The 25,385-nt window shown below is 45.0% G+C and overlaps 1 protein-coding gene across 1 annotated transcript in view; it reads right to left on the reverse strand.

Moving 5' to 3' along the window:
- Positions 1–25,385, reverse strand: part of LOC126273232 (O-acyltransferase like protein-like) — a 225,365-nt gene that overhangs the window by 25,498 nt on the left and 174,482 nt on the right. Inside the window, exon 8 of the mRNA XM_049976776.1 lies at positions 15,486–15,682. Coding sequence (XP_049832733.1) covers positions 15,486–15,682 — 197 coding nt within the window. The remainder of the gene's footprint in view (positions 1–15,485; positions 15,683–25,385) is intronic.

Raw genomic sequence — 25,385 nt, forward strand, 5'->3', positions numbered from 1 at the left:
CTGTACTAGTGCCGACATTGTACATGCTCTGTTGCCTGTGTCTATGTGCCTATGGTTCTGTCAGTGTGATCATGTGATGTATCTGACCCCAGGAATGTGTCAATAAAGTTTCCCCTTCCTGGGACAATGAATTCACGGTGTTCTTATTTCAATTTCCAGGAGTGTACTTAGCTACCGATTCTGCTATACATCCGATGTGTATTTGTGTCTCAACTGTATGAAATACAGTCCCTTGGAAAACTTCAAAGACTATTTTTTCTGTAAATTTATGAAAAACATTAAGATCAAACTATTTCTTTGTACATTTTAACCGTGTTCCGCACGCGTGCTTCACTATTGAGCAGTAAGCAGCCTCGGCCATTTTCATACCAGTCATTTTCGTACTGCGCATTAACAGCGCGGCAATCAGAGGACAACGTGCAGTTAGCTTGGAACAACAATACAGAGACTGTGACTGTACACGGTTTTTGAAATAAAAATTACAAAACTAAGTCGTGATTAAGAAAAACATTGACTGCTGTTAATACATTACAGTTTCATTTAAAGTAGCTTAGTAACAAGATATCTAATAAAAAAGTAAGACCTACTTGTGTGTGTGTGTGTGGGTGTGAATTCCTAAGGGACCAAACTGCGTAGGTCATCAGTCCCTAGACTTACACACTACTTAAAGTAACTTATGCTAAGAACAGCACACACAGCCATGCCCGACGGAGTACTCGAGTCTCCGGCAGGAGGGGCCGTGCAGACCGTGACAAGATGCCCTAAACCGCGTGGCCACTCCGCGCGGCTTAGACCTATTTCCAAGAGCGTAGCAACACCAGTGTACGTGTTCTGAGGCTTCTGACCAATCATCGCATCCCTGTTTTTTTACATCAGGTTTATTCATATGATGAACAGACTGTAGTTGTTAGCTTGTCTCGATTATTTTTGAGCCATTTTCTCAGTTGTTATTCTGGTTTGCATGTTTATAATGCAGGGTGTTTCAAAAAGGACTTTACAACTTTTGAAAATTCATATAAATTAATTCATAGTACCTACATAGCTGATTTTAGTGTCAATTTGTAGGAAAATACAACAATTTTCCCTCGCCTAGTTCGATACTGCCGAATCGCACCGTAAGGAACGCTAGCGGAGTTGCGCTGAAGATGGCTGTTTTCACTGGACCCGAGCGTGCTGGCTCTGTGTTTTGGCTTGAAGAATCGAGGTCGACGACAAAAGTTCAGCGTAATTTCCGTACCAAGTACGCTAAATAATCCACATCAAATATTGCTACATGTTCGTGATATCCCTAAACTGAATGGGTTTTTAATGCGTTGAGGAAGAACAAGGTGTACCTCCCCTTTTCTTTCCATGAAAGAACCATCAACAGGTTAGTGAAAGCCTACCTGGATGTGTTACAACAATTTTTGATACCACAGATCGATGAGGATGAACAAGAACGAAATGTTTACTTCAAGCAAGATGGTGCACCACTCCACTACGTAGCTAATGTCCAGGATTTTCTCAATGACCACTTTCCTTGTCAATGGATTGGCCTATTTCATGGCCCCCACTTTCCCTGGACCTGACACCACTCTCTTTTTTTTTTAATCGTGATTCATCAAGGATATCGTGTTTGTACGTCCTGCGCCAGCTTCTCTACCTGAACTTAGAGCAAGGGTTTATTCCACCACTGCACAGACTACACCTGCAGTGTTGCAGTGAGTTTGGAAAGAAACTGAAAAAATGGTTCAAATGGCTCTGAGCACTATGCGATTTAACTTCTGAGGTCATCAGTCGCCTAGAACTTAGATCTAATTAAACCTAACTAACCTAAGAACATCACACACACCCATGACCGAGGCAGGATTCGAACCTGCGACCGTAGCGGTCGCTCGGCTCCAGACTGTAGCGCCTAGAACCGCATGGCCACTGCGGCCGGCAAAGAAACTGACTTCCGATGGGATGTGTGCAGGATAACCAACGGAAGCCACATATAACAACTTTAGTTTAAGGTAAAAAACTTGATGTGTTTCCCTACAAAAAACACTAAATCAAGCTCTATATCTCCTTTCAATAAATTTATATGGTATTTTAAAGTTGTAAAGTCATTTTTGAAACATCCTGTACTTGTGGCAGGTGGTACCAAGAGTCTTACGCCTCCAAATTGGGATTTTATTTTTGAGGGGATCATAGGGGACACGGACGGTCAGACCAGAGACGTTTGGGCTCCAACATGTATTTAACTTGAAAGAACAATGAGGTTATGCCTACTGTCGTGTGTTAGGGGTTATGAAAATGATGTGAATAAGTAGAGAGAATGAATAGGAAACGGACACGAATTAATATCTAAAATGGTGTTGGATGATTTGGGAAGTTGTCTGGAGGTGATTTTGTCTACACTAGAGGAGAGAGAGACTATTAGATGGTAGAAGGAAGGAGCGGTACTGGTGAAGAATAATATGGCTTTGGATTCGATGAAGGATGAAAGAAATCGTATGATTTAATGGGAAAGGAAACATGAGATGTGGAGGATTATGCTTACGACTTTGATTTGAAAAAACGAAGGCCTCCCATCGGGTACTGTTCGCAGGGTGCAAGTCTGTCGATTTGACGCCACTTCAGCAACTTTCGCGTCAGTGAAAGAATGATTATTAGGACAACACAACAACCAGTCCCTGAACGGAGAAAATCTCCGACCCAGCTGGGAATCTTAGGATTAATATTCTGCCACGCTGACCACTCAGCTACCGGTGGCGGACGTGTACTTTCCTTATGTGTGGTTAGAAGGTGATGTCCAAGATATTGCGCAGATTCAGGCCATGGCAGGTCAATACAATTTAAAAGTATTAATCTAGCAGGGATTCTACAACAGTGTGGGATTGTGGGCCCACCTTGATGCCAAACACTTTTATTTTTATGTATTTTATTTTGTTTTGCAAAGTAATTTCAGTGGCAATATCGCCATCATTAGTGAGTTGTTTTTCTTTATTAGAAACATTCGAAAGTAGCATCGTTAGAAACATCATAAAATATTGTTACATGTGTACTGTTTGGTTCCAAATATTGTACTCAGAAAACAGTTCCATAACATCTTATTTACTTTAAGTCAGTGCATGGTTTTTACCTTTGTTGCCGTTATTTCGGGCATATTACCCATGTTTCTGTTGCCGTTTCTTGGCATACAACATGTCATCTACAACTGTATAAGCTGCTGTTGTTATCAAACATGATTAAGTCACCTTCTACAAGTCATCGTTATTGAAATGGGTTATTGCGGCGGTGTTGTGGATACAGTTTTGGAGTGCACTAGGTTGTTACGTAATTCGTCATGTTCGTTGGTCGATTTGCAGTTGCTTCTAAACACAGAAAAATATAGCTTGATTGTAATTCAAAACATTACGCCATCTTGCTGCTCGCGTGTGTCACGAGAATGTCTCGCATATTGCGAGGTTTTTAAAACTGTGGAGGGAATTCTGGCGACTTTTGTTCCTTATTTTTTGTCTCTGTCTGTAGTGGTGGGCTGATTATGTGTGTGCGTGTGTGTGTTTTGTTCCTTTTCTGTGTCCTGTGCGAGTTCTCTTAGAGCCGTGAAGAGTGTGTTGTTGCAGTGATGTGTTTTCGTTTATTATGTTTTTCCCTTCCACTATAGCCTTTTGTATGCAGTAACTTCTTTCTGTTGTTAGCTTTTGATGTACCCTGTTGCTGTGTTTCAGTATGTGTAGATCAGTTTCGATATTAGTCAGGTGATGGTTTTTTGTTCATTAGGTGTTCTGCGAAAATGAAATATGTGCTGTCACTCTTCAGAGTCTCATGTGCTCTGTGTACCTTGTTCTGTAGTTCCTGCTTTTTTGTCCTATGTACTAGGCTTGACAGGAGTTACATGTGAGTTGGTATATTCCCAAAATGCTAAACTTTGTCTAAGCTTCTTTTGTCTGATCTTAGACTTTGTTCAAATGTGTCGTTTGTTCTGAATTTTATTGGGATTCCTTGCTTTTACGATGTATTTCCATTCTGTGTGTTATTTTATTATTGTACGTCAGTGTGTACCATCCGTTTCCTTTTCCTGATGCGGTGTGGTCTGCTGTGTTGTCTTTTTTTCTGACTCTGTGTTTTCAGACGCTTTGGTCACTAGCATGATCTTTCGTTTCTACCTCTATGTTCAGTGGTTAAATGACATGGGTTTTCTTGGCACCAATTTTTCTTTTCGTAATATACAGCAACGTTTAATATTTTAAAGATGTGTTGCGTCACATGTAGTAAGTGTTACTTCACGCAGTGCAGAGTGGCAAAACAGACACACGCTGGCGACCGAGGCGTTGCGAAATAGGCAAGCATAGATAGCCTTGCTGAGAGCAGCAGTCTACCAGCAGGTTGACCCAAGGACACACACAGACCGAGCGCTGAGCGAAGCCTGGAGAGTGCTGAGTAAGGGGAAGTGAGGCCAGCACCCTAAGTTACGCTGCAATATACTGCACGAGTAATAGCAAAAAGCTACCACCGAGGGTAAAAAAAGGCCCCGTGCCGGACATAAATAGTGGAGCGCAGGCAGCAACAGACAGAAGCCATTACGAAGCAGTTCGGATCTGAGGGCAGCCGTGGTCCACGTCCGAATGTTCAATCTTCGTAGGTGACGATTCCAGAAGTCTGTTCCAGCTCGCAGGAGTCATCCGTTCGCCGCCAGATGTCAACTTCAGCTCTGGAGGTCGGGTCGAGTCCGGCCGGCACCGTGGCTGACTAACTACAGCGAGAACTTCCAGCAGGACCGGCCTAGCGCTGTCTCGGTCACAGGAGCCGCCGTGGACTGACGCTCCGACTTCACAGCAACCGGGCCCCACGGCGTACGGTCCGTCCATGATGGGACTTCGCGGACACTGCGACTGACGGCTTCCCAGCCGCCGGTGCAGCAGGCGTCGGCAGCTGACCTCACGGCGACGCAGCTCCGTGGGCGTGCCTGTACTGGGGCGCCGAGCGGCGGCGAGTTCATCTCAACCACAGGGCATCCTGGCTTCATCGGAGCACTGGTGGCCTCAGGTCCCGAGTGCGATCAGCGGCGCGCGTTGCGCGCATTGGCGGAGAATCTACACACCAGCAGCCAGGCGGAGGGATCCGCACGGCCGGGCAGCGACGACGAGGGAGAAATTGTAAAGAAAGTTCAATAAATAATTAGAAAACTCAGTCTCAGTCTTTGGCCCAGCCACTGTGTCTGCTGCTAACAAGTGGTGCAGAAGTCGTAACAGATGTCTGGATGGGTTCATTGTAACAAAATTAAAATTGCTTTGAGAATCATAAATGTTGGTGTCGTCGCCAAATGAGGGTAAGCAGGTGTTGGTTATCATGCAAATGTCATTCGTATAGATATAGGAAGGGGGCCAAGACAGAGCCTCGAGGGACTCCATCTTCAATAAACGCAAGTGAAGTGTAGGGACTGTGGCCATAGATGTAAAGTCCATAACTACCTCCATGCCTGAGATATTAGTTTTCTTTCCTTGGGCCTTTGCCGGCCGCGGTTCTAGGCGCGCAGTCCGGAACCGTGCGACTGCTACGGTCGCAGGTTCGAATACTGCCTCGGTAATGGATGTGTGTAATGTCCTTAGGTTAGTTAGGTTTAAGTAGTTCTAAGTTCTAGGGGACTGATGACCACAGCAGTTGAGTCCCATAGTGCTCAGAGCCATTTGAACCATTTGAACCTTGGGCCTTTAGTCATTTTACTCATGTCGTAAATGTAATAGACCTCTCCATAGCTGAATAGTACCTTTCACGCTCCCCATGCATTGGACCTGGATTCGATGAATGATGACAGCACCAATATTTAAACTGACATGGGCATCACTGAAATGGCGTCAGGTGGAAACATTTTCACAAGCTGCGACATGGTTGCGATTTGAACAATTACCTGAATACAGAATAAATTTAATTTACTTCCCATCTATTGTGGTCTTTTTTTTATCAGACTACCTCTTTCGGTCTACAAGGACCATCTTCATCTCTGTTTTATAAAAACATTTCCTAATATACTGGAACCATGCCACCATGCCACTATGTCTCTATTATATTATGACATGTTTTTATAAAACAGATCTGAAGAAAAAATTATAAAGAATGTAGCAACCAGTCGCAGAAACATAATTTATTTATCTTGTTGCAAATCGATTTCGACCGATATAATGATAGTAAACCGACAAGGACAGTACTTCTACTTAAGGCATGTATCGGTTGGAAAGATGCACCAATGATGACTGACATCAGTCAAAATCGATTTGCAACGAGATAGATAAAGTATGTTTCTGCGACTGGTTGCTACATTCTTTATAATTTTATATTCCACGGTCGCTGCACAGAAAGGGAACCTTATGGAGCCCAACATTCAAAGGATCTGAAGATGACCAGTATAGACCAAAACCGGTAGTCTGATGACGTAAAAAAAGAAAAAAAAAGAAAAGAAAAATGTGACCTTAGACGTGAAGGAAACATCTTCACCGAGACGTGAGTCACATGAGTTTTATTGTCGACACTACAATTTTGTCATAATTTATACATGTTAGATCACAATTAATAGCGAAAACTGACACATGTGAAGGTATACGATAGCAAAAGCTGAAACTTTCGAGTAAACATCATGGGGCCGCAAAGGAGCCGTTTGCGACAAGTGTGGGTTATGATTCACCTCTGACTTCTGTATTAAACGTCGTCCTAGTTAGTACCACTGAATATGAAATGTAAACTTTTCGACGAAGTCCCCACATGACTGGGTTCGAATTTCATTCACACACATACACGATGTTGCGCAGGCACATTCTGCTACTGGTAGAAGACGACTCGTGACGTGCCATTATGGTGAGAGCGGGACTGGTCCTGCAGAACCTCCGCCTTGGCCTGCAAAGTCACCTGACCTCAATCAATCATCTGGCTTTTTCTGCCGCGGGTCACCTCAAAAGTGAAGTATACAGCTATCCCATTGCTGCACTTTAACAACAAGGGCAGCGAATTGTACAGCGTCAAGATTTACGAGACAACCTCCAAATGCGAGGGCTACACGTGGAACATCTCTTTCAACAGTCGCGACTGTACAGTAAATTGTAACGGGTAACTGAGCCATGCGTGGCTCCTGTAGGTGCCATATCTCATTTGACATCCCGTTTTTACTATACAACCACCTCGTTATCCTAATTTCAATTAGTGGCGTTACTGAGTTGCCCGTCTTGCCTGCCCATGAGCGACGTGTTATCTTTGCTGACTGCTATTACTTCCCGGCTGTCGTATGCTCGGACTTAGTTCGGATCTGCCAGTGAGTTAGGAGCCGCTAGCAATGTAGCTCGGACCTGGCAGTGTTAGGACGCGGCTGCAGTGAGGTCCGGACAGCCATGACTCGCCCGACCGTTGCCTATACATATCACTTGAGTGCCGACCACGTTGGTTGGTCGTCGGTCGGCCGTCTTGTCGGACGATCGCTAATGGGTTGCCTGCGTGTGCTGACTCTTGATTCGTCCTTGTTATTGCACAGTCGCTGCCGTTAGTATTGTCTAGTCCTTAGTGCAAGTGTTCGTGAAGCTGTGTGTAGCTTGTGACGTCGACTGCTCAGCTATTTTAGTGCTGTCTCCGTGCTGATTTGAGGAGCCGGTCGGTTGGCGTGGAGCAGTGAGGAATTCATAGCAGGGCGTAGTATGGCCGGGGCCCGCTGGTCTCTACGCGGTGTCGGAGAGAGCGCCTACGAGATCCGTGTCTCACCGACCCTGAACACGAAAGCTGAGTTTTGATTTAATCTGCTAGCAAGTCAAGACTGTTCACATTGTGTCGTTCGGAGTTCGTTGTCAGCTGTTGGTATATTCCCACGAGCAACAACGTGGTTTCAAGTTGGAAAATTCTAGCCACCGTCCGTTGGAGTTTCGCTGTATTTGGTTATTTGAATTGAAGTCCACCAGCGGAACCTTCTGCCTTGTGGCCGTTAACGTTCCGGTTACCTGCCCTGCGCGTTGACGTAAATTTCAGGCAGTGTAGTTTCCTCATCGTGTTGTTGCTGTCCAGCACAGTGTGTAGTTTGACAGCTCCATGTATGATGGTTGTGGGTGCCAATATCTTCTACGTTGTTCCGTTGAACTCCCTTTTGTGCCCTGGTCGGGTGAAGTGGAAGTTATCTTGTCGGTAGGTCCGCTGAGTGTCGGTCGGTTGTGTTGTCGCGGGCTATTGATGGTTGGCCCGACTGCCTGTCTCACGTAAGCGAGCGTCAGTGTTTGAATTACAGGCCGATCCTCGAACATCTGGGCAGGTGTACTGCCTTATTTTTTTAAATTCGTTCTTGTTGTTGGTACTGGTATGGCTTCTAGCCAGTTTTGTGTCTTATATTAGAATTGTTTTACTCTTAAGGCCTTCAGCCTAATTTAGAGTAGTTTTTCACGTAAGCCCTTTAAGATTTTAATTTTTTTTTTTTTTTTGAATTTTTTTTTTGTCTTTGGCCTTCAGCCGATTTGAATTTAACTGGTTTACTTCGGCCTAATTAAAGAACTGTTTTAAGATAAGGCTTGACTTTTAAATTTCAGATTATGTTTGCTTTTTAAGTTATTCGCCTTCAGCCATTTTTAAATTTAAGTGGCTTTCAGTCAGTAATTAAGTCCCAAAGATTAAAGCTGCGGATTTAAAAAAAAAATTTTGGGCTCTCGTAGTGTTTGATCAAACAATAAAGTTGTATGTTCGAGTGCAACTGACAGCCCCTTATTTTGGCCCTTTCCACAATTTATTCTGTCTGTCCTGTCCTGCGGTTTAATCAGGGCATTTCAGTAACGTACTAAACTAGTGTATTTCCTGGTAAGGTAGGTGATCAGTGAAATCTGAGCCCAGTGACACGAGAACTTAATTGAAAAGTTTACATTTCAAATATATTTGATTGGTGAGTTGGAAAGGGGGTCATGTCCCAGAAAGTAAAATTTTCAGGAGAGACAAAAAATTGTTTCACTACACAGCTTCTTAAGCTTGCTATTGTGGAGTTTCTGTCTAAGAGTTGGTCTCAGGGTGAAACAATACACACCATTACAACATAATTTAGCCATCTAGAGTGGTCAGTCATGCAGTCTGAATGTAGTGGGCATGGTCCTTTTTCGAACCTGGTGAGGCTGATGAGGCAACTAGCGTTCTGTTCGCATCAAAGGATTGTGTTATAGAAGTTTATAAAAATCATATTTATTACAGCAATAAGAGGGTGTGTTATGAGCATACAGCTTTGTTCATAATGTACCCAAAATACGGCCTCAAGAAAATACATCAAAGCAATACATCAACAATGGTGAGTATACTTGTCAACTACATCTTCTCCATCCGTCGCTGGCCACTGGCAGATAACGTTATAAAATGGTTTCTGCTCGTAATATATGTATTGTAGAACTTTCCTTACATCGTTTATTTTCTTATTTTTATTGTAAAAGGTCCACTATGTGCATATTTATCTGGAAGATCTGATTTACATCATCCTTTGATCTGCTGAGGCTGGAAGGTGGTGAGTCCGTTAATGGATTACTTGACTTCCAGGAGAATCGCTACGTAAATGATGTGACTGGAAATATATATCTCAGACTTCATTTTTGTTTTGCTACCACAAGAACATACAGGGGTAACATCCCTTTTGTGATGGTTATGCCACAAGATCTTTAAGTCCTGAATATCATCCGTTTCCACGCTTATAACGGTAAAATTATGCATCTAAGAGAAGGAGATTACCAAAGTTTCAAACTCCTCTCAAATCGTCTCCTGCCATGGCACCTTCTCTAGCTCAGTACCCATCTAACGAGCATATTTGCTGATAGGACATGACCCCCTGTTATACCAAACGATGAGTGAAGATATAAAGATCCGGTATCGCCGATATACGTACTTTGGAAAAAAAGCGGTCATGATCCCTTTCCCAACTGACTTATTCATTTGAGTTCTTAGTAACTAGGACAATATTTGAGACTGAAGTCAGTCGCAACTCATAGGCACACAATGGTAGTTACCTCACAAATGGTTCGGTTGCAGACCCTTGTGTACTGGGACGGTTTCGCATTTATCATCGTATACTTTTTGAGAAATAATACAGTGTCATATATTGCACGAAAGAAGAAGGCCGAAAACAGCACAATATTACTGTGCAACATTGATGCTCAGAAGGTGTCAGTTAGAACTTTGCCTTCATGGCGAACATGTCGGACATCGATGACGTAGAGCTCGCATGTATTGCGATTGCAACCACGATGTGCTGCAAAAATAAAAAGAAGAGAAAGTGACGATGTACAAAAAAGAAGCTTGGAAGGCGGTGCATACACCGTCATACTAACATGACGAGAGAACTTGCAGCAGAACCAGATCACTGACGGAATTTTGCAAGGATGGAGAGAAATTTTTCAACGAACTGGTGAACCTCGTTACGGCTTACGTACGCAGGGAATATACTCTTCATATACTCATTGGATTTCACTTTCCACAATGCGCAAAGCAATCTATAATCTTGAAAAGAGTAAGGTACAATATTGTAGAGGACTGACAGGTTGCACACTTATGTACGTCTTGAATAAATAATAAAAGTTTACGAATGGAAGAAAGTATACCAAAAAAGAGGTGGTTGTAAAATGGAGATAAAAACAAAAAATCATTGTGCACAGAAAACACAGAGCGCGAGAATCAAAACACACAAGTCAAAGTATGGCAGGTGCATAAAAAGTCGCAGAACGATTAAAACAGCCACGTGATGGCCGGCGCAGCACAAAAAACCATGGACAACAAAACTATAAACAAGTTGAGCACATGATCAAACACCATACCACTTGAATACACTGTAGAAGTGCACCGAACAGAACACTGACGTAGCACACTCGATGATGAATAAGAAAACTGGGAATATCTGCCAGGGGTGGTGATACGAGAGAGAAGGGAATTGGGGGAAGGGGCGGTGGGGATGGGGTGGGGAGTGCGACGAAGGGGGCTGGGGAAGGAAGGACAGGAGAGGAAAATAGCTGGAGGGAGGGCAGAGACTCAGGGTAGGGGGGGGGGCAAAGGAGGAAAAACCGCTGGGGGCAAGGGAGGTAATGGGAGAAAAGAAGGCTGGGCTGCAGTTGGTATGAAGGGTAGACATCACAGCAAAGTTCATCATCCACGAGGCGGAGGTCCTGGAAATCGCCCTGATGAAGGATATAGAGGGTGTGGCAGTGTAGAGAGGGTGGGATACAGTGATAGAGGTGTGGCAGCAGGCAGGAGATGAGGACACCAGGGGGTAGGGGCATAGAGCTGGACCGCAATACCCAATAGCGTACAGTCCTTGTCAGTTTTCGTTACTATCTGAATGTGTGTTGTCTGTTCTTTTAAACATGTTCAAAAAAACAGACAACACGCATTCAAATAATTTTATAGGCCTAGCTGTGCAACGTATCCACCTTCTTCAGTGCGGATGCACAAATACGTCTGATCTCCTGCGATTAAAAACCACACCACTTGATAACACTGTATAAGCGCACTGAACAGAACACTGTCGCACCACACTCGATAATGAATAAAATAACCGGGAGGATCTGCCAGAGGTGGTGATAAGAGAGAGAAGGAAATGGGGGGAAATGGACATGGACTGCAGATAGGTGACCTTCGGTGGGAATGTGGATCAGCTGTGAGGCGTTCTGAGATAGTCCACGCAGTTGTGGTAATGCTGTGTCCTGGATGGCACACCTGCCTAGTTAGCAGGAGATTCCGGGTTCGAATCCCGGTCTTACACATTTTTACTTGTCACTGCTGGTTCCATGTAATGTCCCGATGCAGCTGACAGCAGTGATCCCCTCTCTTTCCTTTCCTTTCCTTTCTTCCTCTCTCTCCCTTCAATTCACATACAACTTTCGTTACCAATTACGAGGGCTATTCGAAAAGTAAGGCCCAATAGGTCACGAAATGGACAGTGAAAATCCGCTGACGTTTTGCACAGATGTGTTGGGTAGTGTCTCTATTGTGCCTATCGATCACGCCATGCCGCTCTTTTCGGTTCTGAGCAAAACGCGAGCGCGTAAAGATGCCTAGGAAATAGTGTCCCGCGGCAAGTATGGGTGATCGCTGAGAGGTTTCACTTGATTTCATACCACCCCTCAATACATAACTGTCACACATGTTCTTCTTCATGACAATTTTCGACCGCAAACTGCAGGTGCATTTCGGACGCCCCTGATGAGTTTTCGATGGAAAGTGTTTGAGCAACCACCATACATCACCAACTTGGCTCCCTCTGATGTTCATCTGCGTCCACACGAATCGCTGGCACGGACAACGAACTGCAGACCAGCGCAGGGAGGTTGCGGAAAGCACAGGTGGCTGTTTTCTGTGACGTGGGTACTGGAAAGTTGGTACAACGCTACGACAAACGTGTAAGTCGGAGCGGCGATTGTATAGAGAAGTAGCTGGTAGGGGCAGAAAACTGCTGCAAATAAAACAGGTTTCATTTTCACTGCAGTTTCCATTTCGTGACTAATCGGAGCTTGCTTACCAAATAGTCCTCGTATGATACAGCCTGTATAACATTACTTCCCAATATGGGGGTTATTACCTCCTTCAATTTCCTGAAGGGTAAAAAGAAAAGGTTCACTTGTATTGCAACTACTATTATGATTATTTAATAAGACTGTAATGTTTATTACATAAGTTACCAATACTTTTTTCCTTCTAATCCTAGAATTAACGTGTGACACAATGTGGCGGGGATTACAAATTGTTTAACAAATCTATGAACATCATCTTCTCGACATAATACACCCCCCTACGCACATACTTTGTACCATGCATCTATAGCACAAAAATTGAGGCATATACACTGAAGCGCCAAAGAAACTGGTATAGGCATGCGTATTCAAATACAGAGATATGTAAACAGGCAAAATACGGCGCTGCGGCAAGCAACGCCTGTATAAGACAACAAGTGTCTGGCACAGTTCTTAGATCGGTTACTACTGCTATAACGGCAGGTTACCAAGATTTAAGTGAGTTTGAACGTGGTGTTACAGTCGGAGCACGAGCGATGGGACACAGCATCTCCGAGGTAGCGATGAAGTGGGGACTTTCCCGTACGACGATTTCACGGGTGTACCATCATTAGGAATCCGGTAAAATATCAAATCTCCAACATCGCTGCGTCCGTAAAAAGATCCTGCAAGAAAGAGACCAACGACGACTGAAGAGAATCGTTCAAGGCGACAGTAATGTTCATGTTTAAGCTCAGAAGAGCTACTCTGTGGCAATTCTGGACATGTGGGGTGTCGCATTGTCTTCCTGGAATTACCCAAGTCCGTTTGAATGCACAATGGACATGAGGGCATGCAGGCGATCAGACAGAATGATTATGTACGTGTCACCTGTCAGATTCGTACCTAGACGTACCAGGGGTCCCATATCACTTCAACTGCACACGGTCCACACAATTACAGAGCCTCCACCAGCATGAGCAGTTGGCATGCAGGGTCCACAGATTCATGAGGTTGTCTTCATATCCATCCACGTCCATCCGGTCTATACAATTTGGAACGAGACTCGACTGACCAGGCAGCATGTTTCCAGTCACCAACAGTCCACGGCCGGTGTTGTCGGACCCAAACGAGGCGTAAATCTTTGTGTCCTGCACTCATCAAGGGTACACTAGTGAGCCTTAGGCTCCGAAAGCTCATATCGATGATATTTCGTTGAATGGTTTGTATGACGACACTTGTTCATGGCCCAGCACTGATATCTGCAGCAATTTGCGGAAGGGCTGCACTTCTGTCACGAACGTTTCTCTTCAGTCATCGTTGGTCCCGTTCTTGCAGGATTTCTTTCCAGCCGTAGCGATATTGGAATTTGTTGTTTTACCGCATTCCTGATTTTCACGGTACACGCGTGAAATGGTCGTGCGGGAAAAGCCCTGTTATCGTTACCTCGGAGATGCTGTGTCCCATCGCTCGTGCGCCGACTATAACACCACGTTCAAACTCACTTAAATCTTGATAACGTGCCATTGCAGCAGTAGTAACCGATCTAACAACTGCGCCAGAGACTTGTTGTCTTATACAGGTTGGTGATAGATGGCGAAGTAATAGTCACAAACGCATAAGTAAGTGGTATCACGTAACATTCCGACATTGCGAACGGTATTTGCTTCGTGATACATTACCTGTGTTAAAATTGACCGTTTATCAATTGTGAAAAAGGTCGATAGCGTGTTGATGTATGGCTATTGTGATTAGAATGCCCAACGGACGTGTGCTATGTATGCTGCTCGGTATCCTGGAGGACATCATCCAAGTGTCCGGACCGTTCGTCGAATAGTTACGTTATTTAAGGAAACAGGAAGTGATCAGCCACATGTGAAACGTCAACCACGACCTGCAACAAATGAGGATACCCCAGTAGGTGCTTTAGCTGCAGCTGCGGCTAATCCGCACATCAGTAGCAGACAAATTGAGCGGAAATCGGGATTCTCAAAAATCTCGGTGTTGAGAATGCTACATCAACATCGGTTGCACCCGTACCATATTTCTATGCACCAGGAATTGCATGGCGACGACTTTGAACGTCGTGTACAGTTCTGCCACTGGGCACAAGAGTAATTATGGTAGGATGACAGATTTTTTGCACGCGCTCTATTTAGCGATGGAGCGTCATTCACCAACAGCGGCAACGTAAACCAGCATAATATGCAGTATTGGGCAACAGAAAATCCACGATGGCTGCAACAAGTGGAACATCAGCGACCTTGGCGGGTTAATGTATGGTGCCGCATTATGGGAGGAAGGATAATTGGCCCCCAATTTATAGATGGCAATGTAAATGGTGCAATGTATGCTGATTTCCTACGTAATGTTCCACCGATGTTACTACAAGATGTTTCAGTGCATGACAGAATGGCGATGTACTTCCAACTACTCGATGTTGGGAGGAATGTCGTTACACGTATTGAGGTTGACGGACATCATTATGAGCATTTATTGTATTAATCTGTTATTTACAGGTAATCACGCTGTAACAGCATGCGTTCTCAGAAACGATAAGTTCGCAAAGGTACATGTTTACATTGGAACAACCGAAATAAAATGTTCTGTATTTTAATTTTAAAAACCTACCTGTTACCAACTGTTCGTCTAACATTGTGAGCCATATGTTTGTATTACAGCGCCATCTATCACAAAGCGAGAAAATTGGTCCAACTAAAAGACTCATATTTCTTTACATAGTACACGAATATGTAATAAAAAATGGGGGTTCCTATTTTTAAAAAAAACGTGGTTGATATCCGTTTGACCTATGGCAGCACCATCTAGCGGGTCAAGCATAGCGCCATCTGGTTTCCCCCTTCAAGCTAGAAGAGTTTCGCTCTCTGTAGTTTTTTCGTTTGACGTTTATTTCGTGAGATATTTGGCCCAGTCACGATCAATGGACCACCGTGTATAGCTGCTGCCGACCGCAGCTCCGTATCCTGCCTGTTACATACCTGTCTGTTTGGACACGCGTGCCTACAGCAGTTTCTTGCCACTGGCACAAACCTGGTGGCGAGCCCGATGAGCGCGGGGCAGTCGCACAGCAGCAACGTGGTGGCGGCCGGCAGCGCCACGGCGAGGACGAGGGAGGCGGCGAGCAGCGCCGGGCCCGCCCTGCGCCACCGGCGGAGGGGCCACACGAGCAGCGGCGCCGCCGCGAACAGCTGCATGTCCGCCGACAGGTACCACGACTGCGCCACGCACTGCACACCACAACGGACTACTATTGCAGTCGCGAACGACGGCGGTTCTGCGTGCTGTAGCCTTCGCCACCAGTCATCACGGCGCCTGCAGTATCGGCAACCAAACTGACAACTTGCAGCCGCGGGTTGCCCGACCTCACAGGCGCACACCGAGGCACTACACAACCGACAAGCAACATTGATGAACGGCCACAGCAACAACCACAACAACGGCACCACAGCAAAGACACCAGCGGCCACCAGGGGCCACTACCGGCCCACATAGAAATAAGGAAGAGGTCGCTGCAGATCCCGGAACTACTTTCACACATCAACCACGTGATGGAAAATAGTTCCTAGATACTCATCCGCCGAAGCGCTATAAAGGCCGGCGCTCGGCCGCACATCGGCATTTCCGCCCCTCCCCGGTTCTATAAAGCCCTCCAAATCCTCGAACGCCATGCGCTCCGCCTCTCCTTCCGCATACGCCTTCCGTCCCCAACGCGCATCCTCTACGACCACGTCCCCTTCCCCCACCTTCTCCTTCTTCTCCTTCTCCTTCTCCTTCTCCTTCTCCTTCTCCTTCTCCTTCTCCTTCTCCTTCTCCTTCTCCTTCTCCTTCTCCTTCTCCTTCTCCTTCTCCTTCTCCTTCTCCTTCTCCTTCTCCTTCTCCTTCTCCTTCTCCTTCTCCTTCTCCTTCTCCTTCTCCTTCTCCTTCTCCTTCTCCTTCTCCTTCTCCTTCTCCTTCTCCTTCTCCTTGAAAACATCCGCACACTATATATTCTCCGCCGCCTTGATCCTCCTCACGCCCTGGTGTCTATCTTCCTCTCAACCTCCAGCCAGTTGCCGCGCATTTACCGTTGTGTCCCACCCTCTCCCGGCTTCACACCCCCCCCCCCCCCGCCTCCTTTCCCAATGCAACTTCCACCATCTACCACTCCTGGATGATGACCTTCGCCCTGACATCTGCCCTTCCTACCAACTCTAACCCCATCTTCCTGCCTCCTCCTCAGGCTTCCCTCTCCTCCCCCTCCCCCCTTCTGAGCGGCTTCCCCCTCCTACTTCCCCTCCCTCTCTTGTGCCCCTTTTCAGTGTCTCTGCACTCCCTCTTCATCTCCCACACCACGTGTCTCCTGCCTCTTCGTGTACCCACTGATGCCCCACCATCCTGTTGCTTCCCCTGCTGCCCCATGCTCTCCCCTCCTTTTCCATCTTCTCTGCATTTTCCCTCGGCAGGTCCCGCCTGGCAGTTAGATTCTTCGTTGTGTATGCTCCAAGTGAGTTTTAAATGTGTTGTTACAGAGTGTTTTTACTACTGTGGCTGACTTTTAACGTGTGCATGTCCATTCAGTGTCTTCTCTGAGTTTTGAAGACTCGCCAACTGTGACTTTTAACTGTCCTCCATGAACGTCTCCATGTTAGTCTATTTTTTACCTCCATTTTCTCCCTTTATTCTGTTTTAAGTTCCCCTTTCTCGCCTTATGTATGTAACATTTTATTCTTATTTTAAGTTGTCATGTCACTTGGCTGAAGAGCGGCGGATTGTGTCGCTGGCAGCCCTCCCCTGCCCATATGCGACAGGGGAATGAAATCACAATAAAGAAAAAGAAAACCGCACATCGGCAGTTCATTGACCGCCAGCAACCTTGGATAGCTGCCGCACCGGCAGCCCGGCTTGGATCTTCTCGCTGATTAGGCTTGGAATGTCAGAGAAGCCTCTGGCGGAGACTACTACGAAATTATTTCAGTTGTTTTCTATCTTGTATGTAGTTGTGATTCGAAGACAGATCACTGTTTTGTGTTGGTGTTATAGTTCGAGAATTTGTTTTGGTTAATTCAACAGTCCAATAAATTGTTTCGGATTTTAATCGTTAGTTTCTTCTGCTTACGCGGACATATCACTGCGCACCTACATGACGTATGCTCCGACAGCCAATGAGCGTTCAGCACGTTCTGAGCGCTCTGCTATGAGTGCCGTAGCTGATACGAGCATTAAACGTGATCATAGGGAGTTGTTTACTCAAGTTTGATTCCATTCGTCTCGAGTCGTCATCGCCGATCGTTGTGGTAAGTGATAAATACTGTATAAGTAAGTGAGGGACATAATTTGGAGGATATAAACTTTATTCATGTAGAAAGCACGTTCATGCACGTACTGCAGTTGTCGCTTGGAATCGTCAACAATGTCCGCCCCCAGTAGCTCAGTAGTCAGCGCGACAGAATGCCAGTCCTAAAGGGCCAGGGTTCGATTCCCAGTTGGGTCAGAGATTTTCTCTGCTAAGGGACTAGATGTTGTGATGACGTAATCATAATCATTTCAACCCCATCGATGGGCAAGTCGCCGAAGTGGCATCAAATCGCAAGACTTGCACCCGGCGGACAGTCTACCCAACAGCAGGCCCTAGTCACACGACATTTATTTATCATCAACAATGCAATCCCCATCTGTGCCTTGACATACGCGAAATGGCATCGTTCGTGGATCTGATTATAGTACCTATCTGCCCAACTTAATAGCCGAAAAGTCCTGTGCACACACAGTGTGTGCAGAACTACTGTGCTGGCGTAAGCTGTCGCCAGCTCACCAGTCGGCAAAGATGTAGCGAGAAGATCGATTTGTAGGCACTGGATCGAGCACGCATATCGCGAGAGAGGCCAGAGACACACCCACAAGCAACACGCCACCAACGCCCTCTCGACAGCAAGTATTTTGGGCCACCGCCGCTGACCGTAGGGCTTCACTCAATCATCCAGTTTAGTGTCAGTTTACTCGCAGAGCAGGTTTAGTCCATCACAATGACAATGCATAGCGATCTGATTAATGACTAAAGCACGGCTAGTTTATCTGTACCAGGGCTGTACTTCGCTGTCTGGAAGAGACTATTACCGATGAGCTTGTACCACAAAACATGGACTCTATTCAAGTTAAGTAAATGCTCCAGTTCATGTAAATGAAGGAGCGTTTTAATCCACATGTGCATTTGTGTTGTAGAAAGAGGATTCCAGCCACCCATAACAACAGCCTCTCCCTTGCTTCCTTGCTGTACAAGACACTACAGTTACATCATCAGCATCCCATTAATGACACTGTGCAACTGTCCATAATTATTGAGTAGGTGCATGAGTTCTCAGCGTTATCCGTAAATTTAATAAACAGAACAGACACCATGGACTTCAGCCATCAACAATTATTCGCCTCCACTATTGTGACAACTGGAGAGGCATCACCCTGGTGTGAGCTCCAAGCAACATCCTCTCGCGAATAGTCTAAATAGGATAAAAGCATATGCAGACAAGAAAATAAGAACAGAAAAAGCAGGATTCAGGGAAGGTGGCTCTTGCATTGACCAATTAAATACGTTGAGAATAATAACTGAACGATCATATGAATACCAGTCGCCGCTTTACATGCTGTTTGTAGACTAAAAAGGCCTTCGACAGTATAATTAGAACAAAAATATGGAGCTCATTGCAAACTTTTGCAATTCCCGAGAAATAATCACTCTTGTCGAGTGCGTGTATGAAAACTACATACGCCACTTTCAACTTCAAGATCTGCTTTCAGATCCAATAGCAGTAAAAACAGGAACTAAGCAAGGCTGCATGTTCTCTCCGATACTATTTAACATAGTATCTTGTAATGACGCAAGCAATGGATAAAGTGAGAGGAATAAAATGAAGCAATTGATCACGTCTAAAACACCTAGATTTTGCGGATGGCCTTTGCCTTCTATCCCACAGCCACAACGGTATAAAAGAGAAACCAGAAGGTCTGAAATCTTCGGTGAAGAAAGTCGGTTTGAAAATTAATGCCCAAAAAACAAAAGACATGCGCGCAAATGATCACAACACAGCAGGGCTTAAGCTTGGGAGGCAGGTAGTCGAAAGGGTGGATACGTTTTGCAGCATTGGAAGCATGCTTACACCACACGGTAGTGCAACAGAGGACATTAACAGCCGCATCAACAAAGCGAAAGGCGCTTTTACAACTCTCTGCTCAATGTGGAGAGCAATGGAAATAATATTGAGGACCAAGTTGCGGGTATTTGAAAGTAATGTAAAATCTGTGCATCTCTATGGATGTGAAACATGGAAAGCGGCGAAGCAACTACTCCACAAGCTGCAGGCATTTAAGAACAGATGTCAGGAACATCCTGAGGGGTATTGCGGCCAAATGTCATCTCTAACGAAAAATTCTGGGAAAGAACCAGCCAGAAGCCAATTGAGCTTCAAATAAGAAGCAGGATATGGAGATGGTTAGGACAAATACTTAGGAGACCAAATGTAGATACTGCCAAGGAGGCACTTGATTGGATTCCTCAGGGACGCCGGGATGAGGCAGGCCCAGAACGACGTGGAGACCATCAGTTGAAGCAGAAGGTCAAGGGCAAGGAATAGGATGGGAAGAAGCGAAAATACTTGCAGGAGACATAGCGATCTTTTGTTGCAGGCCTATGCTACCCATAAGGAGTTAGGCCGGCCGCGGTTCGTCTCGCGGTTCTAGGCGCGCAGTCCGGAACCGCGCGACTGCTACGGTTGCAGGTTCGAATCCTGCCTCGGGCATGGATGTGTGTGGTGTCCTTAGGTTAGTTCGGTTTAAGTAGTTCTAAGTTCTAGGGGACTGATGACCACAGGTGTTAAGTCCCATAGTGCTCAGAGCCATTTGAACCATAAGGAGTTAAAGGAATTAACAATAATAATATTTTTTTTAAGTCTGCCAACGCTGGCATAACTTTTCGATTCCACAAATGTAGAAAGCACGTGGCTTTGAACCGGATAACTCGTCCAGCCGCGTTGGGAGCGCATTTTTATCAGGAAAGGAAGATACTGGAAGGTTGTTAGATAGGCAGCGGAAAAGGTGAAAATATGAGCGCGCAAGATAAGGTGTACAAGGTGGTATCACCGAGTACCAACACTTCACGCAGTCTTCCTGGTCGTTGTTCTCGGACTGCGTCTCCAAGGCGCCTCAGTTGTTGAGAGTAAATGTCAACAGTGATGCGTACACCTCGGGGAAGCAATTTGTAGTACACCAGACCGTCGTTGCTCCAGCACATACAGTACATCATGTTTTGTGGAAGCGTGCAGGTCTTTATGTGGGGAGTTGCTGCTTTATTTGTGCTCAACCATTCCTTTCCTTTCCTTATGTTGGCAGAAAGACACCATTTATCGTCACCAGTAAGGATACAGTATAGGAATGGTCTGCGTTGTTCACGAGCGGATGAATGACGAGCAAGCGCTGATGCATGTATGGCTACCCGCTTTCATGATTTTGGCTTAGAGTGTACAGTATCCGCACTCCCGATTTTTGAATCTTCTCTGTCGTGTGCAAATGTTAGACGATGGTGGAATGATCACAGTTCATCACATTCGCCCGTTCTCGAGCGCACTGTCGTATTCTGCATTGTTTTTGTTGTTGTCTTCAGTCCTGAGACTGGTTTGATGCAGCTCTCCATGCTACTCTATCCTGTGCAATCTGCTTCATCTCCCAGTATCTACTGCAACCTACATCCTTCTGAATCTGCTTAGTGTATTCATCTCTTGGTCTCCCTCTACGATTTTTACCCTCCAAGCTGCCCTCCAATGCTAAATTTGTGATCCCTTGATGCCTCAAAACATGTCCTACCAACCGATCCCTTCTTCTAGTCAAGTTGTGCCACAAACTTCTCTTCTCCCCAATCCTATTCAATACCTCCTCATTAGATACGTGATCTATCCACCTTATCTTCAGCATTCTTTTGTAGCACCACATTTCGAAAGCTTCTATTCTCTTCTTGTCCAAACTAGTTATCGTCCATGTTTCACTTACATACATGGCTACGCTGAAACAAATACTTTCAGAAACGACTTCCTGATACATAAATCTATATTCGATGTTAACAACTTTCTCTTCTTCAGAAACGCTTTCCTTGCCATTGCCAGTCTACATTTTATATCCTCTCTACTTCGACCATCATCAGTTATTTTACTTCCTAAATAGCAAAACTCCTGTACTACTTTAAGTGTCTCATTTCCTAATCTAATTCCCTCAGCATCACCCGATTTAATTTGACTGCATTCCATTATCCTCGTTTTGCTTTTGTTGATGTTCATCTTATATCCTCCTTTCAAGACACTGTCCATTCCGTTCAACTGCTCTTCCAAGTCCTTTGCCGTCTCTGACAGAATTATAATGTCATCGGCGAACCTCAAAGTTTTTACTTCTTCTCCATAAATTTTAATACCTACTCCAAATTTTTCTTTTGTTTCCTTTACTGCATGCTCAATATACAGATTGAATAACATCGGGGAGAGACTACAACCCTGTCTCACTCCTTTCCTAACCACTGCTTCCCTTTTATGCCCCTCGACTCTTATGACTGCCATCTGGTTTCTGTACAAATTGTAAATAGCCTTTCGCTCCCCTGCCACCTTCAGAATTTGAAAGAGAGTATTCCAGTCAACATTGTCAAAAGCTTTCTCTAAGTCTACAAATGCTAGAAACGTAGTTTTGCCTTTTCGTAATCTTTCTTCTAAGATAAGTCATAAGGTCAGTATCGCTTCACGTGTTCCAGCATTTCTACGGAATCCAAACTGATCTTCCCCGAGGTCGGCTTCTAGTAGTTTTTCCATTCGTCTGTAAACAATTCGCGTTAGTATTTTGCAGCTGTGACTTATTAAACTGATAGTTCGGTAATTTTCACATCTATCAACACCTGCTTTTTTGGGATTGGAATTATTATTTTCTTCTTGAAGTCTGAGGGTATTTCGCCTGTCTCATACATCTTGCTCACCAGATGGTAGAGTTTTGTCATGACTGGCTCTCCCAAGGCCGTCAGTACTTCTAATGGAATGTTGTCTACTCCGGGGGCCTTGTTTCGACTCAGATCTTTCAGTGCTCGGTCAAACTCTTCACGCAGTATCTTATCTCCCATTTCGTCTTCATCTACATCCTCTTCCATTTCCATAATATTGTCCTCAAGTACATCGCCCTTGTATAAATCTTCTATATACTCTTTCCACCTTTCTGCCTTCCCTTCTTTGCTTAGAACTGGGTTGCCATCTGAGATCTTGATATTCATACACGTGGTTCTTTTCTCTCCAAAATCCTGCATTAATGCATTTAAACGATCTTCATGAAACCCAGAAGGTCTTCCTTAAGTGGAGAGTCAATAATGTAAAAATCTCCCTTAAAACGAGGAAACCATTTTCTTGACGTACTCTGTCCAGTGACATTATCCCCATACACGGAGCAAATATATCTGCCTGCCTGCGCTGCTGTCATCCATATATTGAACTCAGACAAAAGAATATGTCGGAAATGTTACGATTTCTCCACTTGGCACTCCGTTTAAAGGCGTCCACAGCTCCACTCACTAATTCCAAATGATAAAATGACACTATGTAAACTCAAATAGCAACAGTGAGCTACAAATAAAAAATTACAATCGATAAATAAGCATATAGCAACCGGGATGATGATGATGATGTCCTCTTCGCCGACAGCGACTCCGTCTGTCGTTTAGTCCGTATTGTGGCGCACTCCGATGTGGCTTGCAAAACCGAGCTTTGCTTTGAAGATCCGATCACACGAAGTTTTATCTTTTTCATAAACAGGTGCTATCTTCCTTAATTTTGGACGAAAGATAGTTTCCAGGCACTCGAAGACTCTGCCTGTTTGGTATGTGTCACCGTAAGATTGCATTACTAACTTTTCTACATGAGCGAGTATACAATGTAAATGGCATATTACTATAAACATAACTAGGTCTACTTTCGGTCTTCGGATCTACTCCACAATGCCAGGTCTTGTAAGCGATGACATCTCGGTCGGCGAAAGATTCAAGTCCAGGAAGCGAAGCGTTCTCACAACAAACAATTTATCTTTGAGGGCGCGCACCTTGACTTTCAGGTTGAAATGTGCTACTTCACGCTTGTCAAGATCAGGACTGCGAAGAGATGCTCTGAAGTCATTAACAAGCTTTTTGTTCTTTGTACCTGAATCATCAAACCAATCTTGGTTCTTTTCTTGAGGTTCTCCCAAGACTTCTGTGGCACATCTGCGCAGTTTGGTAGCATATACATTCCAGTGCTCATCCACGGACGCAGACTCGGATATCAAAAGCCACCAGAACCGAATGCATCGTCCAGTTTTGCTCTCGTAGTCTGATCGTGGACCAAGATTTTGCAGGATAATTTTGATAGTATTTTGTGAGACGCTCGGCGTGGTGCTTTCAAAGTTATGTTTAATTTGGATCTCACACGTCGATGGTCTGTCCAACTCTGAGCGCCTCTCATAGCACGTGTGATCAGTACTTCACCAAGATCTTTTTTCCGTACGATCACATAGTCTAGTAGGTGCCAGTGTTTAGATCTTGGGTGCATCCACGTCGTCTTATATTTATCGGGCATCCGAAAATATGTATTTGTCAAACAGAGTTCAGATTCAGCACATAAAGTTAAAAGATCAAGACCATTTGAGTTACATTTTCCATTTCCATGGCGACCAGTGACTCCAGTCCAGGCACTGAAATCACTGCCAACCCGAGCATTGAAATCTCTGAGCAACAGGGCTTTATCCGCAGAAGGAATGCCCTGAAGTGCGTATCGGAGATCTTGGTAGAACTAGTACTTCTCTTCATGGGAGATGGCAGTGTAGGTGCGTAGACACTGATCAGCTGAAACTATTTCTTAGATGTTAGTTGAAGTCTGAGCGTTATGATTCTGTCCCTGATGCCTTTTAGAAGTACCGTCAATGAACACGCCAGTTTTTTGAGCGTGGCAAATCCTACGCCACTTTCCGCCCTTTCGGTAGGTAGTTTCCAGTAGTAGATGTAACCTCCGAGCTGTTCGCACAGCTCAGTCACTAAGATATGTTCCACTTGGGGCGGCGATGTCGGTGTTATATCTAGCCAACTCTCTAGCAGTAAGTGCTGTCTTTCCCTCTGGACATTGATTATGGTCATTATCCAGTTCCATGAACCAGTCATAAAGTGTTTAATGCAAGTATATCCTTTATTATTTTTTCGACCACATATTTTGGTGAACAAGTGACCGCGGTTTGCAACTTGCACTGAGTTGAGACGGGCTATGTTTAGGCCGTCTTTTCTAGGCCCCTCCCTGGAGTAGGGAAAGCATAGCAATCCTAAATAGGGCTACTTTGTCGTCTGACGAGCTGCCGAACCAGTCCTCCCGTCCCTGCCGAGTTCCAGAACGACCATCACCGTCTGACCGCCTAACGTGCAGAGCACCAACTAAGGTTCGGGCACACCAAGCTCTTGCCTCTCCGTCAGTACTCCATCGCCACAGGACTTTTTTAAAACTCGTAACCCATGAAACTTTGCCGGAGTCGTCTGCGAGTGAATATATTTAAGTGGACAAGCAGTTGCGCAGGTGCAGATCCATTCTCTCGTCAACCTCGGTTGGCAGTGGATCGCAAGGCCGATACGACTGCCGAGAGGCAGAAGATGCAGTAGGAGTATCCTGACATACACCCTAAAGGCATATCACAGATGCCTTGCCTCATCGATACAGGAACCCGAATACAGGATATCGGAATACCAATATGCAAGCCAAATCGTTATCAACTTTTGAACCTAATAGTTTATACTCGTTTCTGATACCAACCATTTACTTCACTGAAATAACGGCTGAAGCATACCGCCCGTCCATAGACTTTTCAGACCGATTTTATTCCTCGCATTCAAGCGACGAAAGCACCGTAACTACGGTGGCAGCGTGCATCCGA

This window comes from Schistocerca gregaria, chromosome 5 (genome assembly GCF_023897955.1).
Source record: "Schistocerca gregaria isolate iqSchGreg1 chromosome 5, iqSchGreg1.2, whole genome shotgun sequence".
NCBI lineage: Eukaryota > Metazoa > Arthropoda > Insecta > Orthoptera > Acrididae > Schistocerca > Schistocerca gregaria.